A 16,319-nucleotide genomic window follows, 5' to 3' on the forward strand; every position below is an offset into this window, starting at 1 on the left:
ACAGAAAGTAAAAAAAAAATGGGCATTAAAATATCGCGCATAATAATTATTTAACTGTAGCTATCTAAATGTCAACTTAAATATGAAAGAATATCAATGGACTACCATTGAGTAATTAGATTAAAAGTAAAAATGACTTTATTATTAAGTTATTAAAATAAGATTATAACATGACATTCTATCAACAATATGCTAATCTTAAATTTTATAGAAAATTTTATTGGAAATTTTATAGAAAATGAAGAAAACGACAACAATGAGGACGATATTTCGACAACAATGCACTATGTTTGCAATTCAATGTGTGTTTTTAATTGTATTATTTATATCCCTATTTCACCAAGTGTGTTGTTATTTTTTTAATGATTTTTTAATTTTTGTATGTATACATCTAAATATTTTTTCAATTGTTTAATTCTAATAAAAACTTTATGATTTGTATCGGCATCATAATTTTTGTTTTAATTATTGACTATAAAACTATTTTTGGTAAGTCTTAAATTTCAAATATTTTAAAATAGATCCATCTTCCGGGGAGGTCTTCGATACTTATGTTTTTATAAGTATAATTTAAAGAAGGACATATATAGCATAGATAACTTTTAAAAAAAGCTATTAATCAGAAAGAAACAAAAGACAAAAAATATTATCACAAGCCTTATTTTATGTAGTATGTAGTACGAAATTCATTGCAGAAAAGTGTATTAAATTTCACATTTTGCAATAAAAATACAGAGAGACGATTATTAATTTGAAATGATTCTTGAGCTTAACGAAACAATGGGATTGTTTTCGTACGGGACATTTAGAAATAGGAAACGAGTTACCAAAATTTTCCTAAAAATATGAGGATAGGATCCAATTACGTTAAAAAGAATGATTTTATGTTAATTTATCGTGCCTAAAAATAGTTAGTAATATAATGAAAACGGTAAATAATTAAACAAATTTGCATTTAGGGTTGGGTGGACAAAGTTGGTACAGCGCATGAATTTTAGATAAATTCGATAGTGACCAAGTGTAACAGGATTTTCGAAGGATTCTTACCTGTTCTTGCCGTAGCCTACTTTGTGTAGCTCGACATGCTTGAAGGCTGCGTAGGTTGCCATCTCTGAATCAATAAAATTCGAAAATACTAATCACACACTTCGCCGCTACGGGGATGTCAGTTCTTGTTGATTCCTCAGATAACAGCTGAGAAATACGTGACTTTGATTTTTGACGATTAAACTGTCTACACTTTTAATTTTTCGATTTTGGGGCAAAAATGTAGCGATCGTCTCTTGTTTCGGCTGTCAGTTATTTTTTCGGAACACGAGTCGTCGTGTTGTGGGAGATGCGCGAGTATCGGTTGTGGGAGTGTTGCGGCGACCGGCTACGACTATGGCGAACAGCTGACTGGTTGAATCACCCGTCTGCCACTAGCTAAAGTACGTCGGGCGGCGTGCTGCGGCGGGGAGGGGGGTATTTTGCCTCCCTGGAGCGTGACGTACCTCTCCCTCTCCCTCCCCCTCCCGAACGCCCATGATGAGCCCAGCAGGCGTCTCGCTCACCCACTATCGCCAACCCCTTAATCCTCTCTTCTACGTTTTAGATTGTGTCGCGCGCAATTAAAAATAGCAGTGGGATAGGTACTTGATACCAGCAACAATGAATGAGGCACTGCATGTTGCCATCAAAATGAGGACCATTTTCACTTATTCACTAAAAAGTATTTCGGCTGGGTAGTTAATCAAAAATATTTTCTTAGGCGCGGTAACAATTAGAGCATTATATTATGCGGCAAAGTTTCTTGAAATTGTACGAAAAAAAATAATCAAAAATATTTTAATAAAAACAAACTACTTTGAACGATGTCACTAATTCATATGAATAAACCGATAATACGAGAGCTGTGAAAGATTTTCGGTTTACTTACCGTGTACGTTTACAATCGGCAGAACTGATCGAAAAGAAGCGGAAGAGAACTTGAGACGTCACACGCGGAGTAATTTCAGAAATACATAACTTTAAAAAATCATAGCGCTGCGATAATGCGATACATAAAAATTAGAAAATATTTTTTTGGCTTAGTTAAATAGTCAATTAACTTTTTTTTTTAAATAACCACTGAACTTCCTCGTTGAATTTTTGGCAAGGGATCCAAAAAGCGTTCTGTTGACTATATTGCTTACCTAAGCAACCAAAAATACCGCTGGAGTATCAGAAATACTATCATTTTATAGAGTAAAAATAGCAATAATTAAAAACTAACGGCTCTTAGTTCTTATAACGAATTTAAAACATTTTTTTAAAAACATTAAAAAAAAAAAACAAGTTACGCGGTATTGCAGTATCACCGACAATGTGGCGTTTTATCCTCTCTGCTTATCCCTACGGAAAAACGGCGTGATAGTATTGTTTCTTTGTATATTTATTGTTAACTCTACGATTAAATTATCTCAAATCTACATTTTGTAAATTGGGTCCAACGTGTTGTTTGTAATCTAGCTACTTCTTCACAGTAAATTTAAAAAAAAATGTAAATGGGGGCTAGATTTCTTACCGCCATTGTGCTCTGTAGTTACAAGACGTGCTGTAATGTATATCCTATCTGTTTTTTTTAAATCAATCGTAATTTGAATTGAGGAACTAGAATCTCAATCTTTCATGAGCTCTGTAACTGCAAGACGTGTTGGGATATTTCAGTAGTCAGATAACAGAAGGGTCCATCCGTGTTTTTTTTCGGTTTTTTGTATCCAGCAGTTTTAATAAAAAAATTAGTAAATACACAGTAAAAAAACATTTAAAAAGGTTAGCGAATATTGAAAACTAGACAAAACACTAAAATATTTTAGTTTGACGATTAAATCGAGGTATTTTTTTTCAGCTCTCCTGAACATTAAAAAAAATACAGATGATCCCTTCCGCCATCTGACTACCGATTTATAGTACAGAGCCCTTGACATGATTTACACAAAAATGGCGATATATAAATGATCCTAATATATATTATATACATACACCGCCCAAACTATAGATTCGAGATGACGCATACTCGCAGCTCGCAGTCACCCTCAATATAACCCCGTTACATACAAAACATCTCATACGACCCCCCAGACTGAGTAGCGCCTGTCGAATGAAAAGTAGCATTTTAATGAACACGACTAGATCCAAATACATAAATTATTAAATAATAGGCTTACCCAAAAACCAAACAATTCGAATTAAAATTTTATTGTAACAGATAAGGAAATATGTTTGAGAGGGTGTAGTTTAACATTCACTTTACTCAGTGAAAACCGAATGCCGCCTATTTTACGCCTGCATGACTCCTATTCTCCTCTACAGATGCAAATAGTGGCAAGTCATTTGGGCCCAGAACAGCAAAATACTAAGTTTTGAGAATAGGTGTCTCAGAAAAATCTTGGGTGTGCGGTGGTTTGACTTATAGAGAAACGAAGTAATAAGAGAACGGGCGCAGCAAACTCCGGTGACAACTGTCATCACGCGCAAGCGATACGGTTGGCTGGGCCCCATACTGCCACGCTTGCCTACTTTACAAAACATCGGGGCCCCGATTACAATGGGAAGTTAACAGACTTATCTTCAACTGTCTATAAAGAAAAACCGATAGTTGTGTACGAAAATGAGTGTTTTTGCATGTACATTTAAAGTATCTTCAACGGCAATCTATAATTGAACATGTTTAGAAGAAAAAAATGTTTGCATATTCTGTTTTTCATACAAAAAACTTAATTTTACTTTGTAGATAAAATTTAAGATAATTGTTAACTTCTCATTGTGATCGGGGCCCAGGTTCTCGACGTCCTGGACGCCTGCTGTTGGCTGCTCGTCGGCAGTTCATGTGAGAACTACGGGACGCGAACCTAACTTGGGAGGACGCTAGGAGCTCCCAGCCGATAAAGATGCAAGGAGGCTCTTCGCGGATATCATACGCTCTAACTAGGGAGCAGACATGGAATGATGAATGATTTAACCTTCACCATTATGTATGTGTTTTAATATCCACATTTCCTCAACTGCCCATCCGTTGACTTTTGTGAAGTCAAACAGCTGAACGTTTTATTGATGTGGGCGAGATTCATCTGGCTAAATTATTTCACCTACTACGCAACGCCTGAAAATACTTTTCAATTGAATTGGTAGTGTTGTGGACTCACGGATCAGTAGTCTGAGGTTCAAATCGTACTCAACAACAACTTGAATCAATTTTTTTTAATACAGGTTATTTACGACATTTAGGAAATGATCTGAAAATTAAAATATTTGGGTAAATAATAAGTACTTCTCTAAATGTTTGTAGACAAGGCTGGATTTCACTTCCTAGGTAGTTACTACGATAACGTAAAGGGAGTTATTTATTTTATTCGTATCAATAAAATAAATATTCGAAACAAAACTTGGATTTCAAAGTGCATTCCTTGATAAATAAATAAATAAATAATTGAGAAGAAGAAATATTATTCCGTAAAATATTGCTCCTGTAGGTTACAATGTTTTGACGATCATGGCCCGATGTATTATAGTCTGAAAACAATGACATATTAATACACATAGACATGCCCTGAGCCTTTAAAAATGTTGACACTTAACTTATGCCCAAACGCTCAGTCATGATCAACGCGTTCTTGGACCGCCAGCCAGGCGTGACGTTTAGAATCGAAACCAAAATGCCTGCTTGTGTCATGAAAGCGTGTAAAAACCTTTCGGATAAATATTATAAAAAGGATCGTGTAACTTTTCAGTGATAAACATTAGTTCATGGGTGATCAACGTTTAAAACAATGAATATTGCAATATAAATATTATTTTTTGTAAATGTCAAACTACGCCTAGCGGCGCAATCGCGAAGCTCTTCTTAGTTACATTGATGCACTGATAGGAATACGTTTTTAAAATATGATGAACGCGAGTTAATGTCATTTTTGCATCCCCAAAAACCAAATAAAAGAAGGACCGAAATTATAAGGAATTCAAAGAAAGAACCGGATTAGGATCCACTAAAAATGAATGTTGATTTTTAACATTAAAATACTTTTTTTTATGTACCAAAAATTAGTATCCTCCAATTTTAGGTAGCGAATGTATGACAGTTGAATGCAACCCTGGTATAAATAAACAGAAACTATATGTACGTTTTCGTGTATTATATGTCAATGTCTGAAAACAATTCTAAACTACCGTAAGTAACGAATGAGTAGGCAACTCCATGAGAAAATGGATTAATTAGTCGAGTTTTAGAACACATTACTATAAGCCTAAAACAATCTAAACTTGTACAATTAAACACTGAACGAGGTGTAAAGAGATACTTGCCGGCGGGCAACGAACAAGTTCCTCGAAAATTACTCGCCAAAAAAACCAACTCGCCAACAAAATACGAATCGTGCAGATTGCAGAGGAAGTAAACAAGATTGGCGAATAGAACAATGGGGTTTGGTGGGGTATTGACAGGAGAATACAATCACGACAATCCAAGAAGAATAAACTCCCTACTGTGTAGGGGAGTTGGTGCAAACAATTTAATTTAAACGAATTCACGATTGAAATAGAGCGGTAGTATCAAACCAAAAATAATAAATGAATAAAGTTATTCCCAAAGAAGAGTCTTTAAACATTGTATTTACAATATGTATCTTCTTTGGGTGATCCCGTGGAAGTTAGATTTGTTCCGACTTCTCGGCTACTACTGCAGGAGCCATATTCGGGGCAAACTGAGTGTTTTGTAGAAAAAAAAAGTGTTTAAACTAAGGCAAAATGGTGAATGAAACAGTGTGTAAAGTAGTCATCTAAACCAGCTAATGGCGCGTACAGGTCATAAAACTTGTAAAACTCAAATTTCATATTCCCCTCTTAAAAGTTTTTTTTTATTAAAAAAAAAAAAAGAAATATTTGCGTTCTTATGATTAACCCAAATATTTCAATTTTGGGGGCCATTTTCAACGAGTTGTAAATAACTCACTATTAGAAAATGGGAATTAAGTTGTGGTAGAGTGAGGTTTGAACTTCGGACATCTGATCCGTGAGTCCGCGACACTAGGCCACGGGACTGCAACCAGGTTCTATCTCCGGTGTTAACTATCAACAAATTTTTATATTGAAAAAAAGAGACGTTAGGTAAACTAAACACTGAAAATAGATTGTTAAACTAATTTTAAGAGTAACTTTTATTGCCTACTCACTACCTACATTCTGAAAGCAAACAAGAATTTGGAAAATCGTTTCAATAAGGTTCTCTTAAAGACAAAGTAAAAACATTTTGTAGACAAGGAGACTTCACAGATTACGTCATAAGTTTATCCAGCCGACGAATTCTCCTTTGGACTAGTGCCAATTGGCATTCTCAGTTAGGTGGTGGAACAGACAAATATTTTCATGATGCACGACGCTTAGCCAGACAGCCGACACTAAAAGATAGCCTGCGTGTTTTTTCGTTTAGGAAAACTCGATGTATCCACATGGACCGAGAAATGAGAGAACGGATAATGTGATGCAACCAAATAAAACAATTGAAATTCGGGGTTCTTCGCGTAGATGACAGCTATTTTTACAATCAAACAACCAACGGTTTATTTTAAAACCTTACCGTTCTGCTAAGCCGAGCTTATAAAAAATAAAGCTTATAGATGCATCATTTTGAAGAAGAAACAATTGAACTAGTTATTATAATTTTAGCATCATAAAATAAGAATTCAAGAAAGCGCAAATTAAAATAAAAAAATCTTTTCTAATGTAAATTTAGAATTCGCAAAGCGGAAAGCACTTCTCTTTCCAGCGGTAATTAGGTTGTCAACATAAAAAATACGCTTGCTACACTTTTCTGCACACAAAGTAATAAAACATTCGGATAACTGTGTCAATTGGTTTTAATTGAATTTGAAGTTCTTATGGAAGATTAATTAAAATGACCGAAACAACCTCCGCAAACCTCGACAAAGGAAAAAAATTTAAAGGCGATTATTGTAAACGGAAAAGGATCAGCGATCGGGTTTTTTATTAAGTCGATAAAGTAAAGCAGACTACATGTTTAGCCTGTATTTTACAGTGGAAATGTCCAATTGAAACAGAGGATGGCAATATAAAATAGCGGCTAACGTTGCGAGTACTGAAGGGAGACACTAAGGCCAAAGAGTTGGTCAAGCGGGGATACAAACCCTTGTCATGGAGAGTCACGACTGCTTTGACTAACGGTGAGTCCACTAGGCAATGGAAGCGAAGGCGGAAATAGACAAAGAGAGAATCAATGACTCTAATTGGAAAATAATTACATACTCTCTAAACGGTTGTCTGCTGTCAATAATGAGAGTAATTTTCAATTAAACATAAAGCCTGGCTAAGATTAATTGATACTGAACTCTGGGTATAGGAATCACATAGTAAATAGTCTCGTTATTTTTTTAATGTTTTTGCAGAAAACATTCCATACATACAGTACATAACATATTTCATATCAAATGTAAGAATTTCTTAATTGATAAAATATGAATAATTATTATAACACACATTCATATCCGTCTGCGAATTTGTAAAATATTCTTTTAACTGTGTAGGTAACTTATTTGCAACGAGCGTTGTGAAACATTGTCCGCGTGCAAGAACAATGGCCATTTACTGTCGGAACAAAACGGAAACGGTGGACGAAAGGAAATTAGCGGGGTGGTGACTGGTGACTGGTGACTGGTGACGGGAAACAACTCAACTATACTACAATCAACTTCTTTCTTTACATCACATGTAGGTAAACAAAATAGTGCCGCGAGCAGTTATGGGACGCATACCGGTACACGAGATATGAGACTTGTTTAAAGAAGATTATCAGAGAAGACAGTCATTTCTTCGGAAAGCGATGTACTAGAATGTATAATGACCGAGTCTTTTCGCGGAATAAAAAAATAATCTTCGTGATACGTGTTCATTTCTATGACAGGCTGCGATTTGCCGAGCACTGATGAAATTCGTTTACACCGGAGTGCCGTCACGTTTTGCGCTGATTGGCAGAGTATTGTTTTAAAAACAAAACGGCAAAAGTGAATTCCGTTATTGATTACCGTCTAAAGGCTGCAGAAAAGCGTGAAAATGTGATCGGCTCTGGTCCACGAGAAACCAATCCGGATAGGCGCTATTCGTGAGAAAACGGGTAATGCGAAGATACACCGATGCCACCATCACAGTCCGGATATTCTTTCATAAAACCTTAGGCAATATTTTTTTATTGAGAACCTCGTAAAACCGTCAAAGAAAATATGAGCAAAAGCAAACTAGATATTATTTAAAATGGAAAAACATATATATATATTTTAAATATTTTAAGTTTTAAAGTCTAATTTTCTAATTACTAAAACATTTAATATAATATTATTATTATTTGAAGCATTAACTTTGTGGTCAAACATTTTACTAAATGTTATTAAATATTTCTATACAACCACTTACTGACTTTTCTATGTCTACCGGTTGCGAGACGTACCCGTCTCTTCGTCAGGACACCAATAAAACCAACATGCAAACCAACATGCAAAACCCACTATACACCTTCACCATAGTTGTTGCACAAAAATATAAAACCAACACGACATGCATTTTAATAAGCACATGCACTGATTAGGACAAACATGCGCTGATTAAATTATGAAAATATTCTCTTATTTGAGAATTAATGAAAAAAGACGAGGGAATGGAGGGAGGGGATAAGCTTAATAGGTTTTATAGGGTGGGTGCTAGGCATGTGCTTATTAAAATGCATGTCGCGTTAGTTTTATATTTTTGGGCAACAACTATGGTGAAGGTGTATAGTGGGTTTTGCATGTTGGTTTGCATGTTAGTTTAATTGGTGTCCTGACGAAGAGACGGGTACGTCTCGAAACCGGTAGACGTAGAAAAGTTGGTAAGTGGTTATTTACAAATATTTAATAACATTTAATTTAATATAATGTTACATTATAACATGACGCTTTTCTAAGCAAATTTTTTTCATCTATCGTAATGTAAAGATATTTGTCATAAAATGTTTTATGTTAAATACATACACTTTTATAATGATAAGGGTACATCGGGCAAAAGAAGGAAATAAACATTAGTACACAAACACGTTTCAATCAATATGTCGCGGTGATTCGAGAAGTGTGGCGACGACGACAAAGAAGCAACCGCAGGGAAATGGTTCACGTAGCTACGGTACATATTTATAATGCGATGCATAATATTACATTTGCGGAAAGTTGGACGGTCAGTGGCTGGTGGCCGGTAGCCGATATCTGGTGAGGAGTGCATTCAAAGGCAAGATCATTGTCCGACGGAGGAGAGATCATCTCCGTGGCGAAGTCTGCAGCGGTTAACTATTGCGCGGTGGCACAGCCCAGTGCGCACAGATATGTTTTAAGCGAATTTGAAGGGACCTTTAGTCATTTTCAAACTGTTGTTACACACATATTTTATTTTTTTATAAAGTTATTGCATACGCGCATATATATTTATTTCCAGGGAATATGGAAGTCTAGGCATTTACAAGGCTTATGATCAACCTGTCACACGCATTATCAATGAAGATTGATATATATTTTAACAGATATAAAATTCAATACCTGCATGGTATTGTATTTTATCATTACGAAGCAACAAAATTCATCAAATGTATTGAATTAAACACTTTGTTTTAAGACCACTTCAGTTTATTCTGAAGCACTTCTAGTTTCGGAAATCAGAGATCCTTCCATCTACGGGTGTTTTTATTATTATACTTAAGTGGTCTTAAAATAAAGTTTTCAATTTAATACATTCAACCATGTTATTTATATTAATTATTAATATTTAGAAATAAATATATAATGTGTCCCATAAATGAATTACGTCAAGTACGTGAATTCCCATACTCTAATTTCGGGTATTTCCAGTGATTAATTTACTTGAATAGTAGTAAAAGTACAAGATTATTGAAAATTAACTTTTATGGGTACTTAACTAAAATATTAAAATTGAATTAAGAAAATTCAATGGTAGTAGAACGGGAACAATAATATTATGGAGTATGTTTTTATTTACTTAAGAATTGATATGTTATTTAGACATATATTAATTCTTAAGTATTTTATAATCATATGCCTACTGAATAAAATGTAACCTATACTCCGTAAGAAGTAACATTTTTAGATAGACAATATTCATTTTTAAATCAATTCAAGATGTTCATGATAAAATCTATCCACGGTCTTATTTATTTTATTGTAACATAATAATATCTACATAAATTAGCCATTATATGAAATAACAAATCTTAAAAAAAACACAAACATAAAGAAATACTTACATGCATAAAAAACTTTTTGTTTCGTAAAAAAAATAATTTAATTGATTTATTATATGCAAATATACACATTCCAAAAAAAATAATAACGTATCTCTAACTTCATGAGGCTAAGAGCCCTGTGTTGAGTTGGAATACAACATAATGGAAAGTGGAAGCATGCATATGGGTTCTTTGTTAAGAAAAAATATGAAAAACCAATTATAGAAAATAAAAATAAGTTCCCATTTATGTAGATATGTACATAATTAAAAACTCAAGTCAGAAATAAACTTTTGTAATTGGATGAATACATGGCTGGAAGGGCGAGGGCGCCAGCGCAGCGCCATAGAAAAACTATTAACCATAGACTCATCTCTAGACCAAATTATTTATATTCTGTGATCTTTAATGGTTCACGGGTATTTTTAGAAGTGTCAGTAGAACACAGCGTGGGGTCTTTGAACCCGTCACTAGGATGTAGGAGTGAACAATAATAAAGGTCGTATCATGATGCATCTCGATGGATTCAGTTCTAATAAATACAATATTTAAAGTACAAAGTCTTCCCCAGAACTGATCGTAATCTACAGAACACCAGAATACTTTAAGTCGGTATTTTAGACGCCGCTGGTTGCAGCCATAACTGATGATTTTTACGTCAATTGTAAAGAAACTAGAAAGTGCTTCTTACAGGACTGAGATTTAGCAGCTAAAAGGTGCAATTAAATATAATGAAGAAGGTTCATAATTGGATAATTTTTGTTTTCGGGGTGACGTTTTGAGTGTGTATTTTTTTCTCGTTCTCATTTTTAATAACACATTGAGAGCTTGACGATGACGAGCAATTTGCTAGAGTAAAAATAATTGCATTAAAATAAAAATGCACGGCTATTTAATTAATTCGTGCCCAGTGACCGGATTACCGACCACATCTGACGGAATGAAATTTCACGAAGAAACGGAAAAAAGTCTAGATATTAATTTAACGTAAAAACATAACGTTGAATTATTTAGATAAAACCTTTATTCCAACTTAAATTAAATTATGTATTCTTCTCCTGCATACTACAATCTAACATTTTTTATTTAATTTATTATGGCTTTTACTTTTACCATTCTTGGTAATACTGGCTAGAAACAAACAGTATTTACAAATTAATGTTAAATGGGAACAAAACAATATTACGGACAAGGTAGAAAAAAAAGATTAACCTTAAACAAATTTAAAAAACACAGAACAAAATAGTTTTTAAAATTAAAATAATAACAATAGGAAATAAAACTAAAATCGCAATAATAATATACATTACTAAGAAAAACACCCAAAACCTAGATAATACATATTTTACAACAAAAATACATATATTAACATCAATGTTATATTCATTCATGATTCACGAAGCGATTATGAAATTTGAAAAGCTAATTTAGCCTAACTTTTCTATCGTCAGCTAAAACAATAACAGCGCAGATATTTGTAAGTTAAACTACTACGCCTAAAAATATTTTTTTTATGGCAATATTTGTATAAAACTACTTATATTTCTGTCTATAAGGTTTCACCCTCATGGTGTAATGGTCAGCGTGTTTGCCCACCTTTCAAGAGGTCTCGGGTTCGATTCCCGACATGGTTGGTACGAAATATTTATTTAAAAGGATGCTTTCACACTAGAACATTTCATAGTCTCTGAAGCGTAAGACTGATCATTTTACCTTCATGAAACAAAAATGATCAAGATACGCTGAGAATGGTGTACCATTGCAGTGCCCTATGCGCCATTAGGTGCGGAAAGGGAATGATGAATGAATTGAAGATGTTTTTTAAATTGACCTAAATTTAAATTTACTGTCTTATATTTCACTTAAAGATTCTTCTCATCGTTTCTTTGAATCCCTTAAAATAAATGTGTTTATGTTTTTCCTTTTTTAAAAAAAATCTTATTACTATTTTATTTTATTTTTACATCTGAGCATGTTTTTCATTCTTTATTTCCATTCTTAATTTTTAATTACTCTTACAAATTTTCTTCATTTTTAATATTATTTCCATTTGTAAATACTCACTACAAACTACAAACCTTAAAATATATTTTTTTCACTTAAATTTTAATTTTTAAACAACTTTCATTTATGTTTTCTTTTTCCTTCTCTTTTTTATACTTTCATAATTAACCTTACATATAATTGCTTTTTAATATGGAAACTTCACTGGTCCATTAGAATTAAGTCTAATTGTGTAAAATATTAAACTTTGTAACTGTACTGTATGTTTCCTGAATAAAAGAAAATAAAAAATAAAATAAAACAAAATAAATGACGATGAAGGTTTTGTCTCAAATGAACACGTAACCTTTTAAGAAAACAAATCGCGCACGATTTTCTTTTAGACTCTTGCATGTCGCTGCGTTTTCGTATGTACTGGGTAAAACTAAAAACAGACTATTTAAATTCTCGTTTCAATCAGCGCGCAGTGCGGGGCGCGGAGTATTATTAAGTCCACGAGTCGCATTGTAACCGCGAGCCCATCAGTTTGTAAACATTTCCCCCTCGAGTAAATACAGTATCAGTCGGGTAGAAAGGTTAATGGAGGCCTAAATATCACGAGGCGAGCCCTCGGACGTGTCGAGCCTATTGGCATTTATTATTGTAGAGCGTACTTATAGCTGGCGGAAAGCAAGCTTAGCCCGGCTATGCATGTCCACATTACTCGGTGACATTTTCATAGCGAACGAGGCTACCAAAACGCTGGGATTAGGGGTAATCTAGAGGTACGTGCGAAGCCTATTTATGACTGACTGAGCACAAAACAACTTACGAGGAAATTATGAAAGAAAAACATAATTTCGGTCGTAAAACTATTACCTAATTTAAATAACGGTAAAAATACGCATAAATATATAATAATAGGACAAAACCCGTGCTATGATTATTAACCACGAAATTAGCTACAGTTGCCGAGAACTGCAAGCGCAAACCGAAAGCGCCCGTTACACGTTTGTTGTTAAACTGAAAACCGAACCGAAAATTTAGAACGCTTTTGTTCTATGCGATAGAGCGAAAGGGCTTCTCTTTAAGCGGTAGCGAATGATTTCTCTGAGGATGCAACCGTAAGACGGAGAACTGAAAAACAGATAAATTCGTTATATTATTATTCTTTTTACGCTTTACAAAGTGACTATATAAATTTAATGTTAACCTCAAATTCATAGTTTAAGGAAAACAATTTATTTTGTCTTCACATGCTACGGATTCATTCAAATGATTTAGAGAACAGTGCCTCGATTATGAACGCTATCTTCATCTGTATATATCGAGACGGTATACTTAACTTCTGTACTATCTGTATCTTACCTCGGTATGTTTTACCTAAATATTATAAACTAGTAAATCCCAATTCAAGAAAAACATGCTCGCTTGAACAAGAATTTTGAATGACTTTTGGAAATCACCTTGACGGTACGCTTAACGATCGTTTGTATGTATCTACCGATCGACTACAAAGCCGGCTACTTAAACGTCTTGATACATACACTCGGAAAGATAGTAAAACGGATGGTAAAAATATAGTAACTTTTTATTTTTTTTAGAGTGGTAACTTTCTAACGCCTAAATACTCTTATTTGCTAATAGGACAAAATCTAGGGACATTATTTTCACATCTAGGCGTTCGTTTTATTAAAAAGACAGTTTTGTCGGAATTTAATTCGACTTCAAAATTAACTTATTTCTCTCTCATATTTTTCATGGGCTTTTAAGAAAAAAAGTGCCAACCTTAAAACGATTAAAACTGAAAAAAATAATAATTAAAGAAAAAATTTCTCAGTGGAACAAAATTTTTGACACTTTTAATACGTAGATAAACGTATCGAGGGGTTCTAGATCCGTCGGTATAAACTGATGTACTTACATCAAAACTTGATGGTGGTGGTATCGGTCGGGAGACTTTTATCTTCTCTTATGACGTCACACTGAAGCTATGTCATTTCTAAGCGTAGATATGTGTATCGTGACATACGCTTCTACTTTTTTCATATCGATGTACCTACCCAAAACTTGAAGGTGGGGGGTCGGTAGTATATCTTTATAATCGCTAGAGGGAATTTATCTTCAACTATACCGTCAAGGTGAATGTATGACGTGTTTATCTTCCCATCATAATCGAGGCCCGGATAGGTTTTAAGTTTATTTTGAAACATCAATTCACTTTCACAGCTTCGAACCTTTCCTGGGAGAGCGATCCATGCCACAGATCCTGCTACCGCAAACGCCTTTATGAATAATTACTTTTCCTATCGCTGTAGATGTAGCTGATCTAAGGGTAAGACTTGTACACAAGCCAAAAGAGTCTGTATTCCATCTTCTGTGGAAAACGTAGCCAGTGTAATTCCCGAAGCAGTGGAGTGATATGACTGAACTTAAGAGATTACATAAATAAGTAAAGACTACAGGTGAGTCATTTTATTCATTGGTACACCAGGGTCCGTATTCTAATAGAAATTAGACTTTATCTTTAATTCCATCTACAATGTAAAATTAAGTTTTGTTTCTGTATAAAAAATATAATATGTTTATATTTTTTCTTCATATGTTCTATTACAGGTTACCGAATAAGGCATTTTGATTTTTCATACAAATATACACATTTTCGTACATAAATATCGATGTTAGTTTATACAATCTCAATAAGTACCGATGAAGATAGCGTTCATAATCGCGGCCCTGCGTAGAAACTATTACAATACCGACACAAGACAATACAAAGGCATTTATTAATTGACGGGCGAATGGAGGAAAATAATACGAAAGGTTTAAAAAATAAGATAATTATTTGACATAAATATTACAGTGCAAATTAATTCTAAAATGTGGTTACGCATGATATTAATGAGAAAAGTAAAGTATATATTTTTTGTTTGCAAATATTATTGAATTGTATTTCTTATTACAGGGATAGACGGAAAACCGCAGAAATTTGCAAGTTCCATGAAATAAATTTTGCATTCGATACAATTTTCAATTACGAACAACAAAAAAACGTTTTGGAAAATTATAAGCAAAAAAGAGATAAGATTCAGTCATCCATGAAGACATGGTGATTGAAAATCAGAAAAAAACAGTCGTAGAACAATTCGGGTATTTCGGGTACATTAGATGCCTAGAACAGAAATAACGGAGAGTCAAACTTGATTATTACGAGGAAGGTGGGACCGACTGAGAAAGCCCTCCCCCCCCTTTCCCCAAACTGTTTCGCATATTCACTTCAAATCCGTAGAGAATAGGTGTTATGCAGTTATATAAGCGGCATTTGGTTTTCACTGAGAAAATATCTGATCTCCAAACAGCCTTCTTACTGTTGAATACGGCGCCAGCTAAAAAAAATGCAGGTGCAAAAAATTAGGCGTTGAAACATTTTTAAAAAAAAATGATTTCTTGCGATAAAAAACAACTTATTAATGACAAAAAAATAGTAAAACGAGTGAATTTTTTTTTCGTTACTTTAAGAGTGGCTACCATTTTTATATTTTCACAGCCAGGTTCATCGAAAAAAATAAAGTTCCTCAGTTTTTTTTTGTTTTTTTTTTTATTTAAAAAATCGAAATGGTTCTCGGTGTTTGGACACCCACTAATACCCGTATGCAGAGACAAACCTTAAGGTGAGGAAAGTACATTCTATTGTCTTCACCTTCGGGTTATGCTTTGCATTTGAAATTAGAATGTACTTTCATCACCTTAAGTTTTGTCTCTGCATACGGGTATAATCCTATGTTATGATTACTATATTATTTAAATCGGGTTGTGGTCCCGTGGCTAGTGTTGCGGACTCACAAATCAGAGGTCCTAGGTTCGAACCCCACTCTACCCCAACTTGACTTTCTAATAGTGAGTTATTTACAGCTAGTTGAAAATGGTCACCAGTATTTAAATTTTTTTTCAAATAAACAAATAATATTTAAACCGAAGCGTTTTTATTGATAATTTTATTAGACATGAAGTATGGAGTTTTGGTAGTAGTTTTTCCTTTACTTTCCGG

At 33.9% G+C, this 16,319-nt stretch overlaps 1 protein-coding gene across 2 annotated transcripts in view; it reads right to left on the reverse strand.

Moving 5' to 3' along the window:
* Positions 1 to 16,319, reverse strand: part of Jupiter (microtubule-associated protein Jupiter) — a 240,624-nt gene that overhangs the window by 42,858 nt on the left and 181,447 nt on the right. Inside the window, exon 1 of one of the 2 annotated variants that reach the window (XM_088237648.1) lies at positions 1,048 to 1,584. The exons of the other annotated variant lie outside the window; for it this stretch is intronic. Within the exon in view, the coding sequence (XP_088093774.1) occupies positions 1,048 to 1,109 (62 nt within the window). The 5' untranslated portion in view covers positions 1,110 to 1,584. Of the gene's footprint in view, positions 1 to 1,047; positions 1,585 to 16,319 lie in introns of those variants that run through there. 2 annotated transcript variants of the gene reach the window in all.

This window comes from Micrasema longulum, unplaced genomic scaffold, assembly GCF_059751315.1.
Source record: "Micrasema longulum isolate JH-2025_06_02 unplaced genomic scaffold, ASM5975131v1 h1tg001764l, whole genome shotgun sequence".
NCBI lineage: Eukaryota > Metazoa > Arthropoda > Insecta > Trichoptera > Brachycentridae > Micrasema > Micrasema longulum.